General features: G+C 34.3%; 1 protein-coding gene across 1 annotated transcript; it reads right to left on the bottom strand.

Annotated features, from left to right (window-relative positions):
• On the bottom strand, positions 1 to 25333 carry Rgs18 (regulator of G protein signaling 18). Its single transcript, XM_028884622.2, has 5 exons — positions 24930 to 25333; positions 24377 to 24478; positions 23224 to 23285; positions 2683 to 2849; positions 1 to 413 (listed from the first exon to the last, which is right to left on the bottom strand). The coding sequence occupies exons 1-5, from the start codon at positions 25046 to 25048 to the stop codon at positions 156 to 158; spliced, it is 708 nt and encodes a 235-aa protein (XP_028740455.1). The 5' UTR covers positions 25049 to 25333; the 3' UTR covers positions 1 to 155.
• Positions 25334 to 26218: the final 885 nt, after the last annotated feature.

Genomic DNA, 26218 nt, shown 5'->3' with positions numbered 1-26218 from the left:
GCCTCTCGGTTTTATTTTAATATAAAAGTTATTGCATTTTAAAAATGCTTTTGCTTGGTTTATTTTAAAAGTGTGATCATTTCTTACAATACATAAGCTATATTTTAGAAGCAGATGTATACATTTCCCATCAAAATAAGATACATTACTTTTACTCATAACCAAATGGAAACATCTGACTTTACGTCTTGAAACTCATTGTAGGTAAATGATCGCGATCGTCTCCTCAGATTGGTTGGTCTCTGAGGTCTTCCTTCTAGCACATGTAAGTAGATCTCAGACTTCAGAAAGCGCGGATAGCTGTCTTGTTCCATGAGCTGATAGACTCTGCTTTGTGCTGGGTCAAAACTTTGGAAAGTTGGCTCTGTGATGCTCTTAGCAATTACTTCCTTGGTATGAAAGTCAAGGTTAACCTGCATCAATAGGGAAAAAGGAACAATTATAGGCTACTAATACAATGTCTTTGAGAACATCTCATGCTCTTACAATGTTGAAGGGGCTGTGGCATGTTTGAATCTTGGGGTATTTTCTGCGAGGGTCTAGGGATATGGTGGTGTATTCTAGGCTAGTGTCTCACTTCCTATCTCTTTGTTAATAGTTATGCTTATTTTAACTCAGCACAATTGAATAATGCAATAGTAGCTATCATATGATCATCACATTAACTCACCAGTTTCACAGAGGGGAGCTAAAGTTTCAGAAGTTGAAAGTGTTTAAGTTATAGGGAATGAGAAGCTTGGGGCACAGCTGTGATACCAATAAGACCGTTCTGTTCAAGTTGCTACTTTTTCCATCATGTTATTTTTCCCTACAAGCAAAAAAATGTGCCAACAGATCAGTGTGTTCTAAACATAAAATATCCTTTTACTTTTTTTTTTTTTTTGGTTTTTTGTTTGTTTGTTTGTTTAAGATGTATTTATTTATTATGTATACAGAAGAGGGTGCCAGATCTCATTACAGATGGTTGTGAGCAACCTTGTGGGTGCTGGGAATTGAACTCAGGACCTCTGGAAGAGCAGTTGGTGCTCTTAACCTCTGAGCCATCTCTCCAGCCCAACTTTTTTTTTTTTTTTTTTTGGTTTTTCGAGACAGGGTTTCTCTGTGTAGCTTTGCGCCTTTCCTGGAACTTGCTTTGGAGACCAGGCTGGCCTCGAACTCACAGAGATCTGCCTGCCTCTGCCTCCCGAGTGCTGGGATTAAAGGTGTGCGCCACCACTGCCCGGCTAACTTTTTTTTATTATACTCTTGTTGATGTATCTGGTACTAATATTATATTTTCAGGAAACTATCCTGTGTTCCACTTTTGGGTAACCATATAATCTGCTATATTTTCACATAACTAAACAAACACCCTTTCCTAGAGCAACATATCCATGTAGAGAGTATTGCTTTATAGACTATGTAGTAACTTTGGTTTTTAACAATTTCCCACAAAGTTGTTAATATAATTATAATAATCAAGTTTTGGTTGCCACCCTGTGGCACTATTGGACAGTGATGGAATCCTTAGGATGTAGTGGAAAGAAGTTAGGTTATTGAAGTCCTGCATTGAGGGGATACTGGAATTCTGATCTCTCTCCCTGATCCCTTTTTGTCGTCTCCCATTTCCTGCCTTCCTCTCTTTATCTGCAGACACTATAAATTCAGCAAGTTTCTCTGCCATACCATTTCTGCCATTACATAGAATTTTGCTATAGTACCCAAATCAATAGAACCATATGTGCTCTGAAATTTGAGACAAAATGTTTTCTTTTCTTCTTTCCTTAATTTGAATGATCTTAGGTATTTGTCTCATGACCAAAATGTAGAACAATAGTAATAACTTGTAGTTGAACAGTGAGAGAGCATCTGTTCTATCCTGGAAGTGGAAATACTACTTATTGAATACAGACTAGAAACATCAAACCATTTAATTTTTTATGGCAGTCAAATAATAGCTGCTAAACTATATCAGTTTATTGACTATACCATAGGATCAACTTAGTTAGCTATAATCAAAATAAACAACAATTGTTTTTCAGTTGAAATACTGCCAAAGTGGAGTCACATTCTTTGTCTATTAAATATCTTTTTTTTAGCCTATTCCAAACTGATAAAGTAATTCCTTTGGACAAAGAAAACTTCGTGTAGGTAGAAAAGATAAAATTATTTTCAAATTTTATTTATTATTTTGGGGACATGCACGCCCCAGAATAGTGTGAAGATCAGAGAACATCTTTGCAGAGTTGGTTCCCTTTTTCTACCAGGTGGGGTCTGGGCATTGAACTCTGGTCTTCTGGCTTGGAGATAAACACCTTTAACCACCTTTAATGCTGCTGGCTCAGTATAACCTTGTAAAGTACTACATAATTTTTACATGGTATTTTACATGTTTGTTTGTCTTGTTATCAACTTCAGAAATCTTTAGTTTCTAATAAGTAGTTGTTTCTGCTAATATTGTTAATACAGATTATAGAAAGGATCCGAATGTTGCAACTTTATTTACTCTTGGTCTAACTCTGAACATTGGCCTTATACTTTTCACCCATGATAATGTTATATTATGTCAATAGGTAGACATCTGCAATTCACCAGTTTCACTTTAATGAAATCTTGAGGTCTCTGGTGGAATGAATGAGGTGGCCACCTTGGTGAAAACAGACCCTGTGAAAATGTTACATGTGTTTTCCATCATCACTGTACCTCTTTGGGAGCATCATTCTTAATGAACTTCTCATATATTGCTTTGGCTTTTAGGATGATTTGTTGAGGTTCCTTGCATTTCTTGAAATCTTCACAGGCTACCCAAAATTCAATGTTTTCCTCACTGAATTCAGTTTTAAGAAATCTAGTAAAAGCATCCAGTCCATCTACCAAAAACAAATAATATTGTGTTACTATGAAACAGTCATGGTGGGAAAATGCCCTGCTTGATATTAAAGCATACACAAGTACTAACAGTAAGTTATTGTCCTTCTAATGCTACATGGCCCCACCACATATTTAACCAGTATGTGTGGAGGGCTTCATATAAAACAACTTTTTGAGCAAATTGAAAGGAGGACATTGTTTCTATGAAATAAGGGTAAGTCATACTTAGACCTAAATTCTTAAATCTAAAAGTAAAAAGAACCATCCTGCACAGCACAATTTACATCTCTTCTATTCATGTCTCAGAAGAATTAATTCTGTAAACTTCTGAAGTCTTTCTCGTGCATTCCATTCTGCCCACTACCAGATCATGCTTCTTCTACTGGGGACCCTGAAGTTCTCTTTCCATTGTCTCTACATATCCAAGTTCTACATGGTCTTCTTTTCCCAAGTCTGTCCACCAAATTCACACTGCCTGCCAGTCCTGAGTATGAACAGGTTTAAATGCTCAGGCCTCACATATTCCAGGAGACTTCTCACATGCTTCAGAGGAAATAATCCATGATGGAAAGAGAATGAAAATTGTGAAGAATATAAAATCAAATACTATCTTCTGAATATTGTATGAAGTATATATTTTAGATAAAATAATAAGACACATATGTAAATTAGCAACTTGACCTATATCATGGGAACTTTTAAACACAGGAGGCTGTTTTTATCCTTTTTCCTTTACACCATAAGTGTTTGGGTCAGTCAATAAGTTATAAAAAATTACCTTGACTCAATATTATGTTCACCTACCTCCTATGTGTCCTTGAATGGACTTTTTCTTCATTCAATTAAGTTTCTCTATATTTAAAGTTAAGAATATGATATCTACATAACAAGGCCAACCAGTGAATTAAATGTGTTGACATATGCAAAGTGCTAAAAAAAAAAAGTGCCTGGTGCATGGTAACTACTCCATTATGGTGCTGGTGGTAGTGGTAGCAATGATGAGGATGATAATATTTGTGATCATTGTCAGTAATTCATGCTCAACCATGTAAAACTTCTGTAGGTAAAAGGTAACAAACTTTAGATTCAACTCTAAGATATTTTGATTTTCAACTTCTGTTTTTTCAACTACTTTGGCTATTCTTTTTTTTCTGGTCTACAGAATTTTTTTTTTTTTAACTGAGGTTATTGGCTGGAATGGGAGGATCGAATGGAAAGGCACTATTGTTGAAGACAACAACTACATAATGCATTGAATATGGAAAAGTTGAGTCAGTGTCTACCTAAAGCTTTTACCCATACTAGCTAGTGTTCTTGGTACCAGAAACAGTGTGTTCTGCATACTACTGTTGTAGGATACATGATCACACTGTTACCCGAAATTTGTGTTAATTAAGTAAAACCTTGGGTCAAGAGGCAGAGCCAACAACTAGTTGACAAGAAGTAGTCCTGGAAATTTAGAGAGAGCCTGGAAAATGGATACAGAAATGCACAGGGAGTAAGTAGTAGGGAGGAATTTCGAGTGTGAGTTGTCAGCTAAAGAGGAAATTCAGCTGGTTGCTTTTCAGTCTCTCTGAGCTATCAGGCATTCACTCCGGTATCTGGCTCCTGCATCTTTATTAGTAAAATAGAATGATTAAAGACTTAGTTAAAAACTACATTTGGTTGCAGCAGCAGAGGCAGTTCCGACGGACTTGCCTTCACCTGAGCAGCAGGGCAGTCAGTAGCTGAAACAGCAGTAGATTTAGGTGTAGCTGCTGCGATGAAGAGAAAACAACATACTACCAAAGGAAAAATGTAAACACCAACCCACCCACAAAACCCTTTGATCTACGATGGTGTTCTTTGCCTGCAAGATGTGTTAGTACCGTGGTGGCACAAAGTTTATAAAAGAAACCAAGCAATAATTGATTTTACTTAATCAACTTACTTTTCCACTCTATGATGTGGAGCCAATATCCAACAGTGCTTGGGTGACCAAGAAGTTGAGACTTGATAGCCCAGGCATTTAGGGTAAAAAGAAATACTAATGGTCTACAACAGGAATGTAGCAATAAAACGAGTCATAATGACATTCTGCTATACCCCCTAGATCAGCACCTTGGGTAGCCATCATCAGAGAAGCTTCATCCTGTAGCTGATGAGAAAAAATACAGAGACCCACAGCCAGACATTATGCAGAGAGTGAGAGATCTTAGGACACTCAGTCCTAAAGGGGATGTCTCTATCAAATGCCTCCTCTCAGGAATAAGGGAATCTATTGGAAGAGGAGGAAGAAAAAATGCAAAAGCCAGAGGGACTGGAGGCCATCAAGGAAACAAGATCCTCTAAATCAATAGGATTGATGCATGCATGAACATACAGAGACCAAAGCAGCATGCACAGGGACTATATTGGCCCTCATTGGAGAGGGTCCAGAGCTAAAAGAAGAAGTGGACACATGCCCCTTTCCCTAACCCAGAAGCCATCTCCAATTGATAACCACTTGCAGATGGATATTTAGTTTCCCCAAGGATATCTTACTGAGGAAACAAACCTCTCTTAAGGGTAGGCTTCATACTCAACAGAAGACAGACAGCAAAATAACCCCTTATGGCATTTTTGTAAGTTCTTTGTTTCATAATGTGTCAGGGATTTTTCTTTTCCTTTTTAAATTTTATCTTTTAGTTTTAGTTTTTTCCCTGTGGTTGTTTTTTTTCCCCTTCCAGGTACTTTGTGTATATATAAGGCTTCCAGTTTTGTGTTTTTATGGGGATTACAGAGTAACAAAACAATTAAGACTCTCCATCTCTATCTGTTTCTTGGGCTTTTTCTTGGGCTAATGTTATCTGTTTTATATTTTTATCTAATATGTTTGTTTTAGTTTTATCTTAGTATATTTTATTTTATTATTTATTATTTTATTATTATTATTTTAAATAAAAATATTATTTTATTATTATCACTTAGAAGTGTGATGATATTTTCATTGAGCTGAAATACAGTGATATTTTATTTTGTGCTTTAATAAAGTTTGTCTGGAGATCAGAGGAAATAGCAAGCCATTTTAAGTAAACAAAGAAGTCAGGCAATGGTAGCACATGCCCTTAATCCTATCACTTAGCAGGCAGGTCTCTGTGTATGCAAGGCCACACTAGGAAACAGAGCCACACCTTAAATCCCAGTATCAACCATAGAGACCTGGAGGTCTGTTCAGACAGACAGAAAGTGACAGAGCTGTGTAGGAAGAGAAAGTGAGGTAGCTGGGTTAAGAGAGCCAATGCAAGTCATAAAGCCTTAGTAGACAGGAAGCCACATACATTTGGAAGCTGCAGAGTTGGTGTGGTAAGGTTGGCTGGTAGCTTTCCATGTTTTCTTGATTTCTTTAAGGCTTTAACCCCAATTTCTGGCTCCATGTTTTTTATTTAATAAGATCATTTAGAAATTTGTCTACATAGAAGCCTGTTGGTTTTCTAATGAGAGATAGAACATGGATGTGGGAGTGTGTGGGAGGAGTAGAAGGGGAAACCATAATAAGGATATGTTATTTGAGAAAAAAATCTATTATTGGAAAAAGGGAAAAATCAATTAATCAACATTTTGATATATTTATTTATGACAAAAGAAAAAATACAAAATTGAAATTAGCAAGATAGTTCAGTCTATGTCATCTTTTATGACTCTCTATATCTTTGTGTCTTCATTCTGTCCTCACTTATCACCTGATACTATCTTTTCTTAGTCTCCTTTTTAGTAAGTGGGATACACTGAATGAGACAAGAGGATCGTAAGTTTGAGTTCATGGATTTTTATAAAAACTACTGAAAAATTAAATACACTATATGTTGATCATTTGTATTTTAAACATAAGTTTTCATTTGTAATCAGTGCAAAAAATTTGAAACTGCTTGCGTGAATAGGAGTTGCATTGTAGAAGCTTGAGAGAAAGGAAATATACTTCATGTGGACTTTCAGATAAACTTCCTTAAAGGAAATCACTTTGAGAGCTTGTTTGGAGGTTCTAGCAGGGGAGCACAGCTACTCGTATACCCTAGACCGAAGACCGAGCGGTGGTCGTGCATGCCTTTAATCCCAGCACTTGGGAGGCAGAGGCAGGCAGATCTCTGTGAGTTCGAGACCAGCCTGGGCTACCAAGTGAGTTTCAGGAAAAGGTGCAAAGCTACACAGAGAAACCCTGTCTCAAAAAACCAAAAAAAAAAAAAAAAAAAAAAAAAAAAAAAAAAAAAAAAAAAAAAAAAAAAGGAGATCACTTTGGGGTTGGAATGAAAATACTTTGACAAATTTTCTTTGAATTTTGTTCCACACTTTAGTTAAAAATTCTTTAATTTCTGTTGTCACGGGTGGATTGTTACATGGGGAGGCCTTGTAAGCCATATTTGAACATTTGGATAGATAATTGTATAATAATAAACCAACTCTCCCTTTAAAATATTTCTTTGCAAATTTGTAGCCTTCTTTTCTTTTCTTTTTTTATACACATGCTCAAACACACACATCAATGTGATGGTTTGAATAACAATGAACCCTATAAGCCTATAGGGAGTGGCACTACTAGGAGATGTGGTCTTGTTGGAATAGGTGTGGCCTTGTTGTGAGAAGGGTGTCACTGTGAGCAGGATTTGAGGTCTCAGATGCTCAAGGCTTCCCCATTATTTCACTCATTCTGATGCCTGCCTATCAAGATTTAGAACTCTCAGTTCTTTCTCTAGCACCATGTCTGCCTGCATGCTGCCATGCTTCCTATCATGACAATAATGGACCAAACCTCAGAAACTATAAGCCAGTTACGTTTAAATTTTTTCCTTTATAAAAGTGGCCATGGTCATGGTGTTTCTTCACAGCAATAGAAACCCTAACTGTGGTGGTTTGAACATAATGGCCACCATAGTTCCATAGGGAGTGGCACCATTTGGAGATGTGGCTTTGTGCGTGGAAGTGCATCCCTAGGGGGTGGGCTTTGAGGTCCCAGTCGCTCAAGCCAGGCCAGTGTGGCACTGTCACCTGCAGATACAGATGTAGAACTCCCAGCTACCTCTATGGCAGTATGTCTGCCTGCACCCCACCATGTTTCCTACAACGGTGATAGTGGAGTAAATCTTTGAACTTTAAGCCAGCCCCAATTAAATGTTTTCCTTCCTAAGATTTGCCATGGTCATGGTGTTCTTCATAGCAATAGAAACCCCAGCTAAGACACAAAACAATACATATAGTCACATGCAGTACATATATATGCATATATTCCTAAATATACAAATGTTACATGCTCAGTCTTCATGATGACACTTGTATTTATATTTTCAGGATTGACTGTTTGGTATTAGATAGCCAGGAGTACATGGGAGGGTTTTGAGGAAGTAGGAAATGTAATTATAATCCCCTCAAATAAAAATTATTAGAAAAATATATTTTAGATTTGTAAGGTTTTAAAACACTTTATCTTCATGTCTGGTATCTGGTCCATTCTCTGAATCTGTATCTCATAGTTTAGCTTTCTCTATTCTCCAGTAAACCTAAACTTAAGAATTGAGAATGTCATATTCTTCTATTTTCTCTCCAGTACTGTCTGCCCCCCTTTTTAAGAGTCTCCCTTTATGTCAACATTTGTTTTTTTCTGAAACTTTTCTTTGTTGTTGTAAATTTTATACTTTTTTGAACTTGCAGGGGAAAAATTAGATGTCAAACAGCTTCAGAAACAATAAAACTTCTTTCAGTTAATATTATTAAAAGATTTATATCACAAGACAGGAAATTACCAAAAAAAAATCTCCCAACTTCAAATATTCCTCTAGCTAATAAAGTGTATTTTCTTTTAACAAACATAAAGTCTTTGATTAATATTGACATGTTTCAAACTCTGAAAGATCACAGTTGTCACATCAGTTCTATCAATCATAATTAATCAATAAAGAAACTCATTCAATGATAAAAGGAGGCTAAAGGAATTTGTGGCCACTAAAGCCAACTTTACAGAAGAAACTAGAAGAAACATGTCAGTCTAAAGGGAAAAATAAACAAACTAAGACTACAATAAGGAAATAAATGATGCTATGACAAAAGAAAGACTAATTAAACAAAAAACAGGATTGAAGTAAAAGAAAATGACAAGGAGCAATGCATAACTTTCAATAATAACTCTAAATACCAATGGACTCAGTTTGCCCATCAAAAGACAGAATATCACATTGAGTTTGAAAGCAAATTCTTTCTTTTTGTTGCCTCTAAGAAACATACTTTAGCACAAATGAGTAACAAGGGCTTAAATTGAAAATATGAAAGACAGTATTCCAAGAAAATGCAACATGGAAACAAGCAGGTATTATTCTTTTACTATCTAACAAATAGACTCCAAACCAATTCTTGTCACATAGGATAGTGGTGGTTATTTCATATTGATCTGAGGAACTACCCATCAAGAAGATATTACACTTACAAACATGTATTTTATAAATAAAGTTCATACAGTTTTCTTAAGTACACATTACTAGACTTAAGATCACAAATTTGTCCCAACTTAGTAATAGTGTGTAATTTCAGTACCATGCTCTAACCTTTAAGAAGATCAACTACACAAAACATGAATAAATAAACTCCTGAATTATATAACATCAGAAGTGAAATGATGTTATATAACATCGAACAAACATTTATAGAATATTCTACCCAAACACAAAAGAATATAGTTTCTTCTCAGAGCCCCATGTAATCTTTAAAAGATTGACATATTAAATGAGATGACATATTAAAATATTGGGAGATTAAAAACACAAAATACACATAAGAAGTTGAAACAGCACCCTGCATTCTATCTGACCAAAATGGAATGGAACTTGAAATCAAGAGCAAGAGAAGGTACAGAAAATATGCAAACCCACAGAGCTTAAAGTATATACTAATGAGTGATGAATAGGTAATTACAGAAATCAAGAAGAGAATAAAATATATTCTACAATTAAATGAAAATAAAACTACAGCACACTTAAATATATGAGGTACAACAAAGAGAGTTCAAACAGGATGTTAATACACTACGTGTCTACATTAAAATGAAAAATCAGAGAGATATTAAATAAACAACCAGATGGTGAACCTTCAGGCATCAAAATAAGAAACAAACAAACAAAAAATGATAACAAGCCAATTCTGAAAACCATATGTAGAAGTAACAGAGGTCAGGACAAAAATTAATAAAATAGAAATAAAACTACTAATAAAAAGAATCAATAAAACAAAGAGTTGACTTTTAAAATGTGATTAAAATTTACAAACCCTTACCCAAATTACCAAAAGAAATAGAAAAAAAAATGATTCAAATTAATTAATTGGGCAACGAATAAGGAGACATTGTAACAGATACTAAGGAAATTTGATGAATCATTGAAACATATTTAAAATGTTTTATTTCAATAAATTGTAAAATATAAAAGAAATGGATGACATTCTAGAGGCATGTAACCTACCAAAATTAAACCAATATAATGTAATTATTTAAACACACCAACGACCATCAGTGAGATGAAAGCAGCAGTTAATTATGTCCCAACTAAAGAAATCCTAGAGCCTGATGGATTCAGCCCAACATTTCAGAAAGAACTAACACTGACTTTACTGAAATTATTCTATAAAATAGAAAAGGAAGGAGCATTTCTGTATTAGTTCTATGTCAACTTGACACAAGTTAGAGTCATCAGAGAGGAAGGAGGCTTAATTGAGGAAATGCCTCCATGAGATCCATCTGTAAGCCCTTTTATCAATTAGTGATTGAGGGCAGGGGACACAGTCCTTAGTGGCTGGTGCCATCCCTGGGCTGATAGTCCTGGGTACTGTAAGAAAGCAGGCTGAGCAAGCCATGTGAAGCAAACCAGTAAGCAGCTTCTTTCCATGGCCTCTGCATTGTGCCTGCCCCCAGGATGCTGCCCTTCTTGAGTTCCTGTTCTAACTTTCTTCAGTGATGCACTATGATACAGAAGTGTAAGCCAAATAAATTCTTTCTTCCACAACTTGCTTTCCTGTCATGGTTATTTGTCACAGCAATAGAAACCTTAAGTAAGACAACTTCTAATTTCTTTTTACAAATCAGATGTTTCCTTGATATGAAGAAACCAGATAAAGACAGAGCTGTGGGAAACCAGATAAAGACAGAACCATATAAACCAAGATAAAAATGGAGCCATATGAAAAGCAATAAAACACAGTGCTTTATAGACTATTCTCACCAATGAACATAGATTCAAAAAATGTTAAGAAAATAAGTGAAAACCAAGTTCAAGTACCATATAAACAAACATGCACCATGATCAAATTGTCTTCATCCCTATGAGGCAGCATTGGTTTAAAATATATAAACCTATGCTCAAGTTGATGCAACAAAGGCATTTCCCAAAATTCAACCTCCATGGTAAAAACCGTGGAGATACTAAATATGAACATATCTCAACATAATGAAATCTATCTATAACAAAGTAATAAATACCATCATTTTAAATGGAGAAACACTTGAATCATTTTTTCTAAGATCAGGAATAAATTAAAGGTGCTCACTTATAACATTTTTATTCAATAAAATGCTCAAAGCAATAAGACAAGATAAGATAAAAGGGATAAAAAATGAAAGAAAGATGTTAAAGAATCTTTACCTAGAGTTGACATAATCTTACAAATAAAATATCCCAATAACGTCAACAAATTTTTTTTGGAAGTGATAAACTCTTCTATCAAAGAGACTAGATGACAAAATTGACCAACCCAAATAAGTATCCATCCTATATGTCAAAGACAAGCATAATTAGAAACACCTTGGGGAATCGTTTTAATCCTAATAGCCTAAACACACATTGAAATAAACCTTAGAAAGGAAATAAAAGACCTATCCAATCAAGACTTCAAAAATAGAAGGAAATAAATTGAAGAAGACACCAGGAGATGGAGAAATCTCCTGTGCTAATCGAATGGTATGATGAATATTGCAAAAATGGCCACCATTCTCTGAGAAATCTTTGGTTCAATGAAATTTGCATCAAAATCCCAATGCAATTCTTCAGAGGAGTTAAAAATAAAAACAATCTTACCCACGAAATGGCCCTGGATATTCGAAACAACCCTGAACACTAAGAAATGCTGACGGAGGTATCGCCATGCATGATTTAAATTGTACCAGAGAGCCATGGTTGTAAAAATAGCATAATACTATGGGGAAAAAAGCACATGGACCAACTGAATGCAATTGGTGAGCCAGGTGTAAGTCTATGCACGCTACCTGAGTTTTGACAAAGATGCCAAAAATATGTACTAGAAAAAAGACAGCACCTTTAAGAAATGGTGTTGGGAAAACTGTGTATCTCCATGTAGAAGAATGAAAGTAAAACTTTTAAAAAAAGCTGAATGACTATCAATTCCAAGTGGTCAAATATCTCATTATTAGACCAGAAAACTCTAGAAGAAAGAGTAGGATGTATAGTATAGGATTTAGGCTCAGGTAAGGACTTTATAACTAGACTCAGTCACCAAGGGGATGGGATCAGAAATCAGCATTTGGGAGAACATGACATTAAAAATCTAGTAAACTGCAGAAGAAACTGATCACTGAATTAAGAGGTGGCCTACAGAATGGGGGAAATCTTTGTCATCAGTACATCTGACAGAGAGACAACACACACACACACACATACACACACACACACACACACACACACGCACGCACGCGCGCGCGCGCACGCACGCACGCACGCACGCACGCACGCACACACACACACAACCCCAAGAAAATAAACAACTGAGTTCAAAACTAGGCTACACATCTGAACAGAGAATTCTCAGAAGAAACACAAACGGCTAAGAAATATCTATAATTATTCATTATCCTTAGCCATCAGGAAAATGCAAATTAAAACTGCATTTAGATTTTTTCTTATCCTAGTCTGAATGCCAGTAAAAGTTTGAGACAAGCCCTGTTCCGACTGTTGAAGAGTCCCACAACAGGGTCAAGCTACACAATCACAACCTCTATTCAGAGTACCTAGGTCAGTCCCATGCAGGCTCCTTGGTTATCAGTTCAGTTTCTGAGAGCCCCTGTGAGTCCAGGTCAGTCGATTCTGATTCTCTGAGTTTTCTTTTGGTGTCCTTGACCCCTTTGGCTCCTACAAACCTTCTCTCCCTCTTCTGTAGCATTCCTCAGGCTCCACCTAATATTTTGCAGTGGGTCTGCATCTGTTTCCATCTTAATTGCATACTATGTTAAAAGTGTTCTAGGCATTTGAATCAATAGTTTAGTATGTAGACTATTATCATACATAGAAAGAAATATAAAATGGCTATTAAACTACATGGAAGAGGAGGGCTTTGTTTTACTAATAATAACAGAATAAAGATAAATAGTAAGACATGAGATAAAATTACATCTCTATCAATGATGTTATATTCAAGTGGACTAAACAGAACCATTGTATACAAATCAAGACGATGAAGATAAAAGATGTATACAAGGCAGAAGTTAAGCCTAGGAAAGGTGATTAAAATATCATATTTGCCAGTTAAAATGACTTCAAAATCAAGAGTATTTCCATCTCATAATTATTAAATGCTCAGTCATCAGAAATATAAAAATTATAAAACAAATTATAATTGAGTAGACAATCACAATAGACAAATCTTACACATATAAATTGTTCATTAAATCAATATAAGTGACAGTTATAGAAAAACCTATCAAACACATTCCAAGTATACAAGCACAAGGAAGATTATCCTGACACATTATAATCTGAAATATAGGATGAGTATAATAGTTTTCAAACGGTTTATATTTTAGGACTGGTTAGTATGTGATAGAGCTCTGCTGGTCACATACAAGTCCATGGATTTGATTTTAAGTGATTCAAAAATTCTATTATCTGGAGATATGTAACCTGACATAAACAAAGGAACCCTGAAGGTTTGACTTTGTTAAGGATGTGAGGTGGAAAGAGAAACCAGGTAGATCCAAGCTAGTCGAGAGTCTTAAACATGGAAGAGACAGGAGAACAAACACATTTGTATCACTGCTTTTGCCTTTGGAGCTCTTTGAAGCTGGAATATGGCAGATAAGAATCAAGTAATGTGTTGAATTCTCAAAGGTAGGATTTTCCTTTGTTTTCAGGAAAAGAGCAAATATCTTAGTATGTAACTATGAATAATTAGTCAATGACCCAAATGAGTGATAAAGAGATTTTGACTTAGATTCTCCAGGAAAATGTTTGCCTAATGAAACTTTGATTTTTATTGTCATGGCACTTATACTAAAGTTCTCAACTACAGAATTGTCAGAATGGATTTGGGATTAAGTTACCATTAATATGGAAAGTTGATGTAGCAACAACAGGAAACAAACCCCCAAATTATGATTTGTGTATCCACAGTTATTTTTCCAACACATAGAATCCATCTGTAGTGTCATGACACATTGTGTGATTACATTTTCTGTTTCAATTAATCTTTCTAATATATTAGAGTTATAAGAAATCAGTAATCAGAGAAAGACCAGGAAAACTGCAACATCGCTAAGCATTAGAACAATGTAAGGCTGCCCAAACTCATGACAAAAATGTGACATAGTTTCTGTACTTCTTGAACTGAGATTTCAACGGGCAAGCAAGGTTCTGCTTTTCTGTAGCAAAAGGATCTTGAATGGCCAATATTGGGAATTCCATGTTAATGAAAAAGTGTGGAATGCCGGACTAAAATACCCTGAGGAGACATCTTGAAACTACTAGCAACTTGTAGAAGGCACATTCAGTCCTTACGTGCCATGAGACTTGTCAGCTCAAAAACAACTGCCAATTGCAGACTGAATGAGTCAGCAAACTGACCACAGAGATGCAGCCAGCAGGGTTGTTCCTTTTGTTTTGTTAGTTCAGTCAGTATATTATTTTACAGGTTTATTTTTCACACTGAGCAATGTGCTTTCCCCAAAATATTCAAGGGAAAAAGAAATGGACAAGATTCCTGGAAGAATTTTTATGAATAGTACATTATGTCCAAATATGGAAAATATACAAGTTTCTATAGCAAAACTCACTGATCTCTGGCCTTAAGATTTCTAACTCTTAAAAGTTATCAAAATGAACTAACAGAATCAGTAACCAGAAGTCTTGCTTTTACTTTGGTTCACTAGCATGTTGGACCTGCTGCATGATTTTTCTTGAATGCATTCTTAATTCTTTCCCTTACCTGAGTCCTAGTTCCTGAACTTCTATGCAAAAGTTTGTGTCACTACTGTTGTCCAAGGGGTTCTTCCTGTAATTAGCAAACACCAAACTGCAACATTCTTTCAATGCTTCAGATGACAGAGGAAAGCAAGGTGATAATTTTAAAAGCAAGTGACATAAACATTGTTCAGCTACTGGTTGTTAACAGAGGGAAACATCTTCCATTTTTATCTGTATGACTAAAACCATAGCTTTATGGTTACATCTGTTTCTGCAATTCTTTGTCATTTCTTGATTTCCATTTTATGCTATAATGAACTTGAAAGAAAATAAGAAGTGAAAGGTGAAGAACACTTTATAACTGCTAAGTTAAAGCTGAATTTGAAGTGTGGGGCATGTCTCTCCTGTCAAAGGAAAACCACTACAAAAGAACAATCTGGGGAGTAAGTGGCTAAAATGGAGGTCGAGGCCTTTCCCCTCAGCCTCTGATCAGGAATAAAATAAAACCAGCCAATTTTAATTATTTTACATTGGATTGAATTTTTGTATATTGTGTACAGTGATACAAAATTGAATTTTTGTTGGAACATACTGTATGCACATTAGATATCAAAATAATCAAAATAAAATCAAGCTTTGCGTCCAAACAAAAAATAAATAAATAAAACCAGCCAACCAATGAATGAGCCAACAAGCCAACCAATGAATGAGCAAACATCTTCAGGACCTAGTAACGAATATTAGGCACTAAGGTAAGTAGCTGCTCCCCTCCCCATACTTCCTTCCTTTTTCGAATTTGTAAAATATTTGGATGTTTCTTCCAAGTCAATTTCTGTTTTTCTTAGACTTGATTCTTAAAGTAGCTTCTCATCTTCATTTGTCTCTAATGAATACTGTCAGAACACCCAGAGTCTTTGTGTTTTCTGACAAAATTCTTATTTCTTATTGAAGCTCAATGTGGTGATATACTCTACTGAATAGTCTTAACAAACTCAATTTCTGTAGAAGCTTTTCAAATATATGTTAGAAAATAATTGGAGTCAAAACCAAAAACGATTTTGAGAACATTTCCAGATAATTTCAATGATAAAACTACAGAATATTCATATGAAAATGTACCCTCTGCAGTTATTAAAAAATCTATCACTGGGGATTGTTCTGTTTATGTCACATTTCCTATCTATTCTCTTGTGTAATAAAAAGGTTTTTTTGTTTCTTGTCCTCACTTATTCTTTTCTCATAATTTAAATATAAATGGAAGCAAAGTTGGTAAAAAAAAAAAAATCAAGTACCTGTCATATTGTACCAATACAATTTTCTATTCCAGTCATATCTCTTTTGGAAATAAGAAATGAAATGTTTGTTTATTTGGGTTTTGAGCAGTTACTCTGACCTCAGTAAATGGTTAATGCATTTTGTTTCAAATTGTCTTTATTTGTTTGTCATGTAGAAACAGACTGAACACAAAGCACTGATGGTATCAGTTAATCAGTAATTGTCTTCATTTCAGAACACAACCATTGCTTTTCATATTAATAGTTTTCAATTACAACAACATATTTATAATTATACCTAAAAAGAATTGTCATGGATCATATATCTAAACATTTTATTAAATGGAAAATAATCTTTGATCCATTTTAATTGAAAATAACCTAGTATGAACTTGAGGTCTATGAGAGGGATTTAAATGCAGGAATATTATTTATTACAAAATTTCTGAGTAATTGCTGAGAACTTGAAACACTGTTATATTACTTTTGTTGTTATGGATTTATTTATTTTCATAAATAAAACATGTGTGATTAAACCCTATGTGCTTATAGATGAAGTGGATGTCAGGTACCTAATTTGCTCGGAAAGAAGAGGGCATGGGAAATTAAACTCAGGCTTATTTTATGCAATATTGTATGACTTTAGCCAATAAGTGTCCGTGAAGACAATGAAAGAATACCAATTGATTCATATGGAAATTAGCAGACAGAACAGACAGATGTGTAGCAAGGATAAAGAAAGGGTAATTTAAGAGTCATTTGTTTTGTTTGGAGTAGCAGAGGGAATCAACCTGCATTACCTTTAAGTGGAAGTAGTCTAGAAAAAGATCATAACTGTTATTTTACAAATACTCTTTCACTTGGTCACAAAGAAGGCAGTTTGGCTCTGTCATCCATTATTCTCTGTTACAATATGCAAAAGTTCTTTGTCCCCTTGATTGGTCTTGAGCTGGTATAAACATTCAAAACTAAGTGACAGTGTTATCAAGGAAAGTCCTGGTTGGGTGTGCTGTGAGATCTTGACATGGTCACTTAAGTGAATGGCTTTGGTGAGATAATAATATAACAGTGACAAATATTAACTCAGGAAAGGAGTGAATTATGTAAGAAAGACACTCATTTGTTTTAAATTTAAATAAATTTTGTTTAAAAATTATATGCAAGCATAGTTAGTAACTTTGAACATTCTGTTCTTCTTACTCTGGATGGCAGTGTATAGACCACCATGGAAACACTTCTTCCTCAGAGGCAGCCACATCCTAAGCCCCCCTCTACAAGGCAGACATGGTGAGAGCAGCAACCACAAGTGCTTGAAAGAAGCTGACTCCATGTGTCATACAAACATGAAATTCTTATAATTCAATGTTTCTAAATTGAACCTCCTACATCTGTTGTAGTATTTTTTAGATGCCAAGAAACCAAATGAAACAAGTCAAGAAACTCTAAAGTTGGAAGCCTAGGTACAGCATAAAATCCTAAGTACCATATTGAATAGTTTCTCCTTTAATATTTGACTTCATAGGTCTGAGCTACCATAGAGTACATGGTTTCCTCTGCAATAATGATTTAAGCATGTGATCAATTTTTAATTAAAGATGGAATTTTAAAATTTCTAGCCTTTAGCTAGATTACAAAACTGTTGACGTTGGTTATCTTGAGTCAGAAATTAATTCTGTGGAACTCTAGAGCCCCTTATTGTTCAGAAAACTGGTAGTAATAGAAATTTACAGAATAACTTGAAAAACCACAAAGTGGAAAGTATAAGGAGAGATAGTCATTTCCTTCCCCTAAGGTGAAGCATGGGTTTCCTTACTGCCCCTACTCAAAGTCTGCAACTAGCATTTTCCATAGTTTAATCAGTTTATATCTTTAAATCCAAAGAATAATGACTGACATATTCTGTTCCTATCCTTAATATTACAAGTGATCTTCAGCAAAATACTTATCAGAGCTACAACTAAAGGTATAAAGGTCTGCAATAAACTAATCATAATGAAAAGAGTTAAATATATTGTGAAGGTTTGTAGTGACTAGAAAGAGGGCAGTTAAAATAAGCTGTTCAATATCTGCAATTGGTAGAGATACCTCTCACAGAAGGTACCATTCTCTTTTAAATCCCCCTGTGAGAGTTTGCAACTTGTCTATCTATATGCCAGAGTCACTTACATATTCTAGCTATGAGCCTACAAATGTGAAAAACTGATGATAAGGTTTTATGTCAACTAAACAGTCTCTAACAGTAACCTGTTACTCTCTACATGCCTTACCTTCCACTTCTCATCTGAAACAGGAACAGTATCTTCCACTTAATAGAGAGAAAACCTAGATATTGTTGGCTTATCCTTTTATTTTTCACCTTCTCATTCTAAATTATATGTACACAATCAGTACTTCAGCAAGATCATCAAATTTCCTTCCAACATGGTCCTTACCTTAGTGTATAGGTTTTTATTTGAGAAGTCCTTGTAGGTACCCAATTGATGAGATTCCACCTTTCTGTCCATCAGAGTCAGCTTTCCAACATAAGAGTTTCCAAAAACATGCCCTCACATTGATTTTTCAACGTTTTGTTCATTATTACCTGAACTGTTTGCTTTTTTGTATCATGTCAAAATACTGGCTTTTTCTAAACATATAGATGTTTCTCTAAGCATATATATGTGTATATATCAACATATATGTGTATGCATGTGTGTATAATATACACATTTCATTTGCATTATTTCACATATAATATTCAAATTCATAGTGATAAGTCTCACTTCTATAAAGGTAGTCCATGTAATTTGAAATTAATGACTACACTCTGATAGTATTTTTTGATACATGAATACATTTTGATTTATTAAACAGCATTTGTAAATTAATAAATCCATACATTTAAATTATATTTTTTATGATTCATTTTCAACTTCAGATAAATTTCTAAGACATAAAGATTTAAAATAAAAATATCTGAATGTTGTCATAGAAACAAATAAGGAACAAAAATTGGATTCTGTTATGTTAAAAATTGCAATATATCATTAAGCTCATTTGAATAGAAATTTATTTTAGATCATATTTGTATTTATGGAAGGTTTTGATACTCACACATTGTTTTCATATCCTCTATATTTGATTTTTCCTGCCACTAATACCTTATATTAACTTGATGCATAATAACATTAATGAAACTGTTTTTATATATTAACTAAAGTCCTTACCAAATGCACATTTTATTGTATTTCACTTTTCTATGTGTTTCAATTTAATTTTAAAATTAAACTGTGAATAAGAAAATCATCAAAATTGTGCTGTAGAGCTGGCTCAGCATTTCAGAAAACTAGTAGCTCTTGCCGAGGATCCAGGTTTGGTTACTAGTACCCACATGGAGGCTCAAATCATCTTTAACCCAGATCCAGGGAATGGAAGACCTATTCTTACACATGTGGTGTACATACTTGCACAAAGGCAAAACACTCATACACATAAATAATAAAGTAAATAAATATAAACACATTTGAAGATGATAATTATCCAAACACCTCTTAGAAGCTCTGCTTTCTTTGAGATAAGGGAAATCCAGGTACTTTCCTGTTTTACTCCAGTGGGTGGGTCTTGTCTGTCTTTTTTTTTTTTAAACTCTCCCCATTTTGAGTTATATGCTTTAATAAAGAAATACTTTTTTGATTTGCTGAATCAGTCAGAAATGTAAACTCTCAAGCCTAGACTGCCTGCTTGATTGGAACTTCTATGAACCCTCTGAAAATAGAGTCGACATTGCTTATTCTGTGGTTGTATTAAATAAATACAACCACTACTCCTAGTGAGTCTATGCTGGTTTTCACAGGAGCTCATTTTATGTAACAATGTAATCAGATTTCTATTGCATCTCATTTGATATTTAACTTCATTTCCTCTTTGACTAAATTTAATGTTTTGTACTTTTATACAGATATGGTATACTGAACTTCAGTAACCAACCCATTTAATCCCAGGGAAATTATATAAAACTTAAAGTATCTGGGTCTCTCTTGAAATGTCTGTGTACGTGTGCATGTATTTTTCCATAGGATCACTTTTCAACTATTCATCTAATTTCTTTTATCCTCCACAGTGCCAAATTTCTAGAAATGGACTAAGTTCAATATTGTAATCAAGAGTATGTTAGGTAATTATTTGAAGTTTCATAATTTAGTTTTACAATTATCATTGCAACAAAAAATAATTGAATCAGTAAAGTAAAACTAGTAGCATAATTTGTGAATTTATTATAACTATTTAGTACGTTGTTTGTAAGATGTGATTTTAATATACAAGTAGGTGAGTGATGAAGTGTTTAAATTCACATCACATTCTTTTACCTTAACTTGTGGGTAGTTTACAGCTTATTCATATTTCCACCACTAGGGAAAAAATATCAGCCTGTTTGGTTTTCAGTGCTTGTAAATGAGAATTACAGAATGTGATGTGAGGACTAATTCATGTCCTAGTATTTCTTCACTTTGGATGATGAGGGCATGATGGCGTTGTTATATAGCAGGTTGTTAATTAGAATAATAAATCCAGTTTAAACACCACTTCCAATTGAAATTCCAACCCCCTTTCTCTTGGTTGTCTAGTTTATAACCTACTGGAAATAGAAAAAGATTATTTTAAAGTGATAATATAATTTACTACAGAAACAGTCATTTGTATTTGTATAGATGCTACTCTTTGTTAGTCTCTTATTCATCATGCCATTTAATACTTCTTGAATCTGCTGCTTTGGGAAATAAAAAAATTCTAAGTTTACATGTGGACGCTGAAAGCCAATGAGATTATAGAGCACAACCAAGACTATACAGCCATTTATGTTTCAAAAACATCTCACATCTTAGAGGAGATCCGGCATAACTTCTCTAGAAACAAATTTAATTTTAGTATGTAGGCTCTTACTATTTTTCAGGGTTCATGTTCCTGTGAGGCTCCACAGATAAAACCACATATCGCTACAAATCATCACTCAGTTATAAAGAAGAATCTTTCTTTAAGATAATTTTCATTAATGGAGACTAAAGACTAGTGTGTACAAAATGTTAACTGAAAGAAAATTCTAAAAAGGAGATACTTTATAAGTTGAAATTATGAAGGAAATTGTATATGCTTGAAGTAAAATATTGACAGCAAAAAAAAAGTGAAGATGACTTAGGTATGCATCTTGTAATATGGGTGGTGATATGGGTGAAATGGGAAGATGCTATGTTGAATAATTCAGGTATAAAGGCAGAGGCTTCATGTAGAATATAAACAAGTTTATCTCATAGAAGTAAAAGAGTTGGGGTCACCACACACTAATAGAAATTGAGAGTAGAATATAGAGAATAAACAAGACTAAAAGGGGTTCAAGGAAACAGAGGCTACAGAGACGTTAGGGATTGAGTGTAAATTTATTTATGTTGGAAGAGAATGACTTGTATGTTCTACATATATAGTGGGGTGATGATGAACAATAACTTACTGTATTTATGAAAGCATTAGAAGAAAACATTTTAAGAGTTTGAATCAGGTTATCATAGCCCAGAATAACTTCAAACCTACTATGTAAATGAGGCTAGTCTTAAATCAGATCCTCCTGTTTCCAGCACCATGGTCCTGGGATTAGAAGGTGTGACACCATGTATGGCACAGAAGAAATCGTTGTAAATGTTTTCAATAAACAATGAATGTATTCAGCATTATGCATATGCTGGAAAATGAGGAAATACAAGAGAAATTGCTTCTTCCTAGTGATGAAAGAGGCCCAGTGTCTGCTTTCCTCTCCAAGTTCCCCTGGTCATGATAAACATTTCTTCTAGCACACACTTGAGGATGGGAAGCCCACTGGGTCTGCCATGCTAAAGTGTGAAGTGGTTTCCTGTCCTGTTCTTGGAATAGTCTGGGGAAGGAGCATGAAAGGGATGAAGTTTCAAAGAGGAAAGTAAGATACAGCATTGAGCAGACAAAGAAAAGCTGTAGCTCAGGACTCCTGTGTGTCTAGTCTTGATGAAGTTTCACTTTCTCTGTTGAACAGGTCAGTAAGGAAAATAAAATGTGTTTTCCCATTAAATATGAAATGCAGATTGTTGACTTTGAAAATTGAGAAAAATAAACAGCGTTCAGATAAACAGTTTGCATACCTGGTATTTGAAGTACAAATCCTGGCTTCCTGCCCCTGACCCAAACTTAAGGTTGAAGAATCAAGCCTGTTCTAATTCTGCGTGTTCCCCCCAAATATGGCACAATGCTAAGCATTAATAAGCACCTGATTCTTAACTTCTATATAAGATTATGCCTTAAAATAGATCTACAAATATGCACATAACAACAATTAGGTCATAAAATTGAAAAGGAGCAATGAAGGCTACGTGGGAGTGTTTGTGAGAAGGAAAGGAAGGTGGGAATAATGTAATTTTAATACCAAAAATAAAAAAAAAAACTAAAAATGAATGTATTATAGGGCTACCTATAGGAATTTATTGGAATTTTCTTAAAAAGCTATCTTCATGAGGATTCCCTAAATATCAAAGAAGCCACTTCAAGGTTTTGATTATTAAGAATAAAATAATGTGGTTAATGTATTAAATATACTTTCAATAAAACCAGTTCTCTTTCAAATATTAGGAAATTTAAAATAAGAGTAATTTAAAATTTAAATGTTGTAGCTGCTAACTAAAGAATAAAGATACAACTAATATTTCACCAACAATAAGTAACTCTGAAATAAGTAAGAAAATTAAAAATATGTTTTCCATTAGCCCCTACTCTTTTCCTTAGTTACCCCCATCGACTAGAACTCAGATTACTGCAAATTACTAACTGGTATATAAACCTCTGATGACGATTTGCCTTTGATAATTGCAGATATGTAATCTTAATGTCTTATTAAGGAATGAGGGCTTGGTGAAAACACCACTAACCTCTATGAGAAAGCAGTTTGTCAAATGATTCAGCCCATTTCACTGCTTCTTCGCGGGAGACTCTGTGCAGAAAACAAAATGTTTGATGGAGTGAGCAGCGCGTTCACTTCTGAATCCTTCCACAGCACAGCAGCTCAGCAGTCTGCGCTCTCCTCTGACGCCCCTGCAGACTCTCTCCTTCTGCCTTTCTAAGCTCAAGTCAAACTGACAGTGGACTCTTCAACAGCACTCAGTTTTCCTTTTCATTTTCCCGCTGAACAATGAAATATTGCAGTTTTTCCCAAAGTGTCAAAGTTGTTTTAGTTTTTAAATAAGAGTAGTCATATGTTAAGTTAAAAGTGAGAGAGAGAGAGAGATTTTGAGAGAAAGTGAGAGACAGAGATAGAGAGACAGAGACAGAGAGATCAGATAAACTACATTTTAAAAACTTCAGCAAGTAAGAAAGCATAAACAGTGTCTTTCCAGTGCTTTCTTTCTTTCTTTTTTTTTTTTTTTAAATGCAATTTCCTTGAATCTGTAAACTACAAGGTGCTGGTTTTTGTTTGTATGTTTCTTTCTTTCTTCCTTCTTTTAAATGCATGAAGATTGGTGAAGTTTCAAGGGGTAAGGTAAAAGCTGGTTTTGATATGATTAGAGAGGCCAATAAAACAGAAAGTGAAATATTTTTGCATCTTTAACTAGACACATTCAAAATTTAAATAACTATACGATAATAGATAAGGCTATTTTTATTTTTTTGAGTTAAGAAAATGCTTAACCAAATTACAACACTTCCTTTATTTGTGTATTTCTTGCTGCCATTCATGAGATATGTTCTTAATCTGAGGAAATAGATAAGTAAACTTTTCTGGTGACAAATTTACAGTATCTAAACAAAATAATACTTCATCAATTAATGGGCTATAAAGGATATCTTTTAAAATGGACAGGCCCATTAATTATGAGAGGACACATTTGAAAGTTCTAATTATTTGATTTGGGTTGTGAAAGTGGTTGAATCTTAGAACTATTCTTTGTTTTGGGAAATGAAATACTGCACTGTGTTCACGTTACTATTTAATTTCCAATAGCATATTTACTCTCATTTCCTTTTCCCTTAATCATGAATTATAGAACCAGAAAACTATGCTCATAGGGAATTGATGATCCCCACCTTGTTTCTTTGGCCAGGAGGGCAGATCTGCTGGTGTGAGTCTCCCCATGGAAGTCAGGCCTCTGTAGGAGAAGACTTAGCCTATTTCTTTTTTCTTTAGCTCTGTAAAAGCAATAATATATTCAGGATCATTCTGATGTCACAGAAGTCTTATTCAACCTCCCCAAAAAATTTGGAATTGATAAACACCCACCTCCATTCAGAAATACACCTTCTTTTTACTTAATCTATTTTACTTAAATAGCAAATAGAGGAATTAGCGTAGAGCACGCCACATACAGTTCTTTTGAACGTCAACAAACAAGTATTTGAGGGTCTGTTTTATTAATTGCTATTTTAATGTTTTGGTGTGGCTAAAATTGTAAACCTTTTAAAAAATGAAGTTAAATTAGACTAAACATCAGTAGTTTAAAAATATAAGAAAGCTTCCACCCTCAATTGCAGCACTCAATCAATATATTTTCAACAAAGTATTTACAAAGTCAGAGCTAACACATATTCCTCAACCGTGCTTTCTAAAGTACAAGGTTGACCTAAACGTCTCTAATTTTACCTGATTTTGGCCTCGATGCTTGTTTCTTCTTTTCCTGACCCATGCATTAGTTTGAAAAAAGTTTTCTCCTTTGATTCACACATGCTTAATTGAGAAAAGAAAACCAGTGACATTTCCATATTCTGTCCCAACGATCAAGAGATGTCAGATGCATTTAGTCCGTCTCTCTGCCACCGATGAATGTTATTTCATAGTTACACATGGTGAATAAAACACTGTTCTGAGCCTTTCCAAGGAGCTCACAGAAGGAGAAAAGACCAGGAAAGAATGTGAGCTGTGTTTCTGCCTCTGCAAGTGTAGAAATGAGGAACTCAAGATTGGTTCTGTACTGAGTTGTTGAAGGAAATGATAGCACACATTCTCAAAACCACTTTTGGCCTTCAAGATAAAAAACGGTATTACCACAGTTCAACTTCCCTTTTGAGCTTGCAGAAAGCAACTTCAGCTAATGCGAATGGTACTGTCATTTCCCTTAGGGCCTAAATTGTCTTATCGCAAGGCATGTTATCAAACATTAGCAGCTCATTTTTGCCCTTTTAAAGCTATAATTTTATTTAGATTTAGTAAACTGACTTAAGTTACATTTGTTCACATAATGCAGGGTAATGTTGATTAATTAAATTTACTTAATATATTACATCAATATAAGACAATAGATCACCATTTGTGAATGTAATCGAGACTAGAACTCATAATCAAATGCATTTAAAGCATTGATTTATAAAATGATTTGAGACAAGGTGAAATTATTTGGATAAGTATCTGAAATGAAATAAGAAAAGTAACATGGAAAATTTAACACCACATTCTCATTTTTGCAATATAAAGTATTTATCTCCTTGGAATTTGGCACCTTGATTTTTAGTGCAAATTGTTTTTCTTAAGGAAATGTTTGAACTAGTAATGACAATTCATATATTGGTTTGTTTTATATCTTTATTCCAAAGGTAAACTGCCAACTCTAATTGATTTAGCCATTTTTTAACTCTTTCATGAATCTATAAGTCTGAGAAAATTTATCTATCCCAGGACTCAAGTTCTATAGAAAATGAAATTGAGATTCAAAGTCCTAGAGAGGTCAGTGAATGATGGGGAATTATCAGTGTTTTATCAAGAGTATATATATATATATATATATATATATATATATATATATATATATATAATACACATAACAGGTTTTAATTAAGTACCAAATGCTTTACTTCATATGAATGGCATGTATTAAACTATACAAATGCAAATGAAAATTTATTTTAATTTGAATTTTTGATTTTAACAAGATAATA

The sequence above is a fragment of the Peromyscus leucopus genome, chromosome 15, assembly GCF_004664715.2.
Source record: "Peromyscus leucopus breed LL Stock chromosome 15, UCI_PerLeu_2.1, whole genome shotgun sequence".
Classification (NCBI taxonomy): Eukaryota; Metazoa; Chordata; class Mammalia; order Rodentia; family Cricetidae; genus Peromyscus; species Peromyscus leucopus.
Note: the sequence above shows the minus strand (reverse complement) of the source record. Positions and strands in the feature narration are given on the sequence as shown.

Excerpts from the sequence above, each read along its gene's own strand:
- Rgs18 (XM_028884622.2), bottom strand. The coding sequence starts at position 25,048 with ATGGAAATGTCACTGGTTTTCTTTTCTCAATTAAGCATGTGTGAATCA. Across the intron at positions 23,286-24,376 it reads CTCCTGGCCAAAGAAACAAG|AGTCTCCCGCGAAGAAGCAG; the intron begins GTGGGGATCATC and ends TTTTCTGCACAG. Across the intron at positions 2,850-23,223 it reads CAAACTGCTTTCTCATAGAG|ATGGACTGGATGCTTTTACT; the intron begins GTTAGTGGTGTT and ends TGTTTTTGGTAG.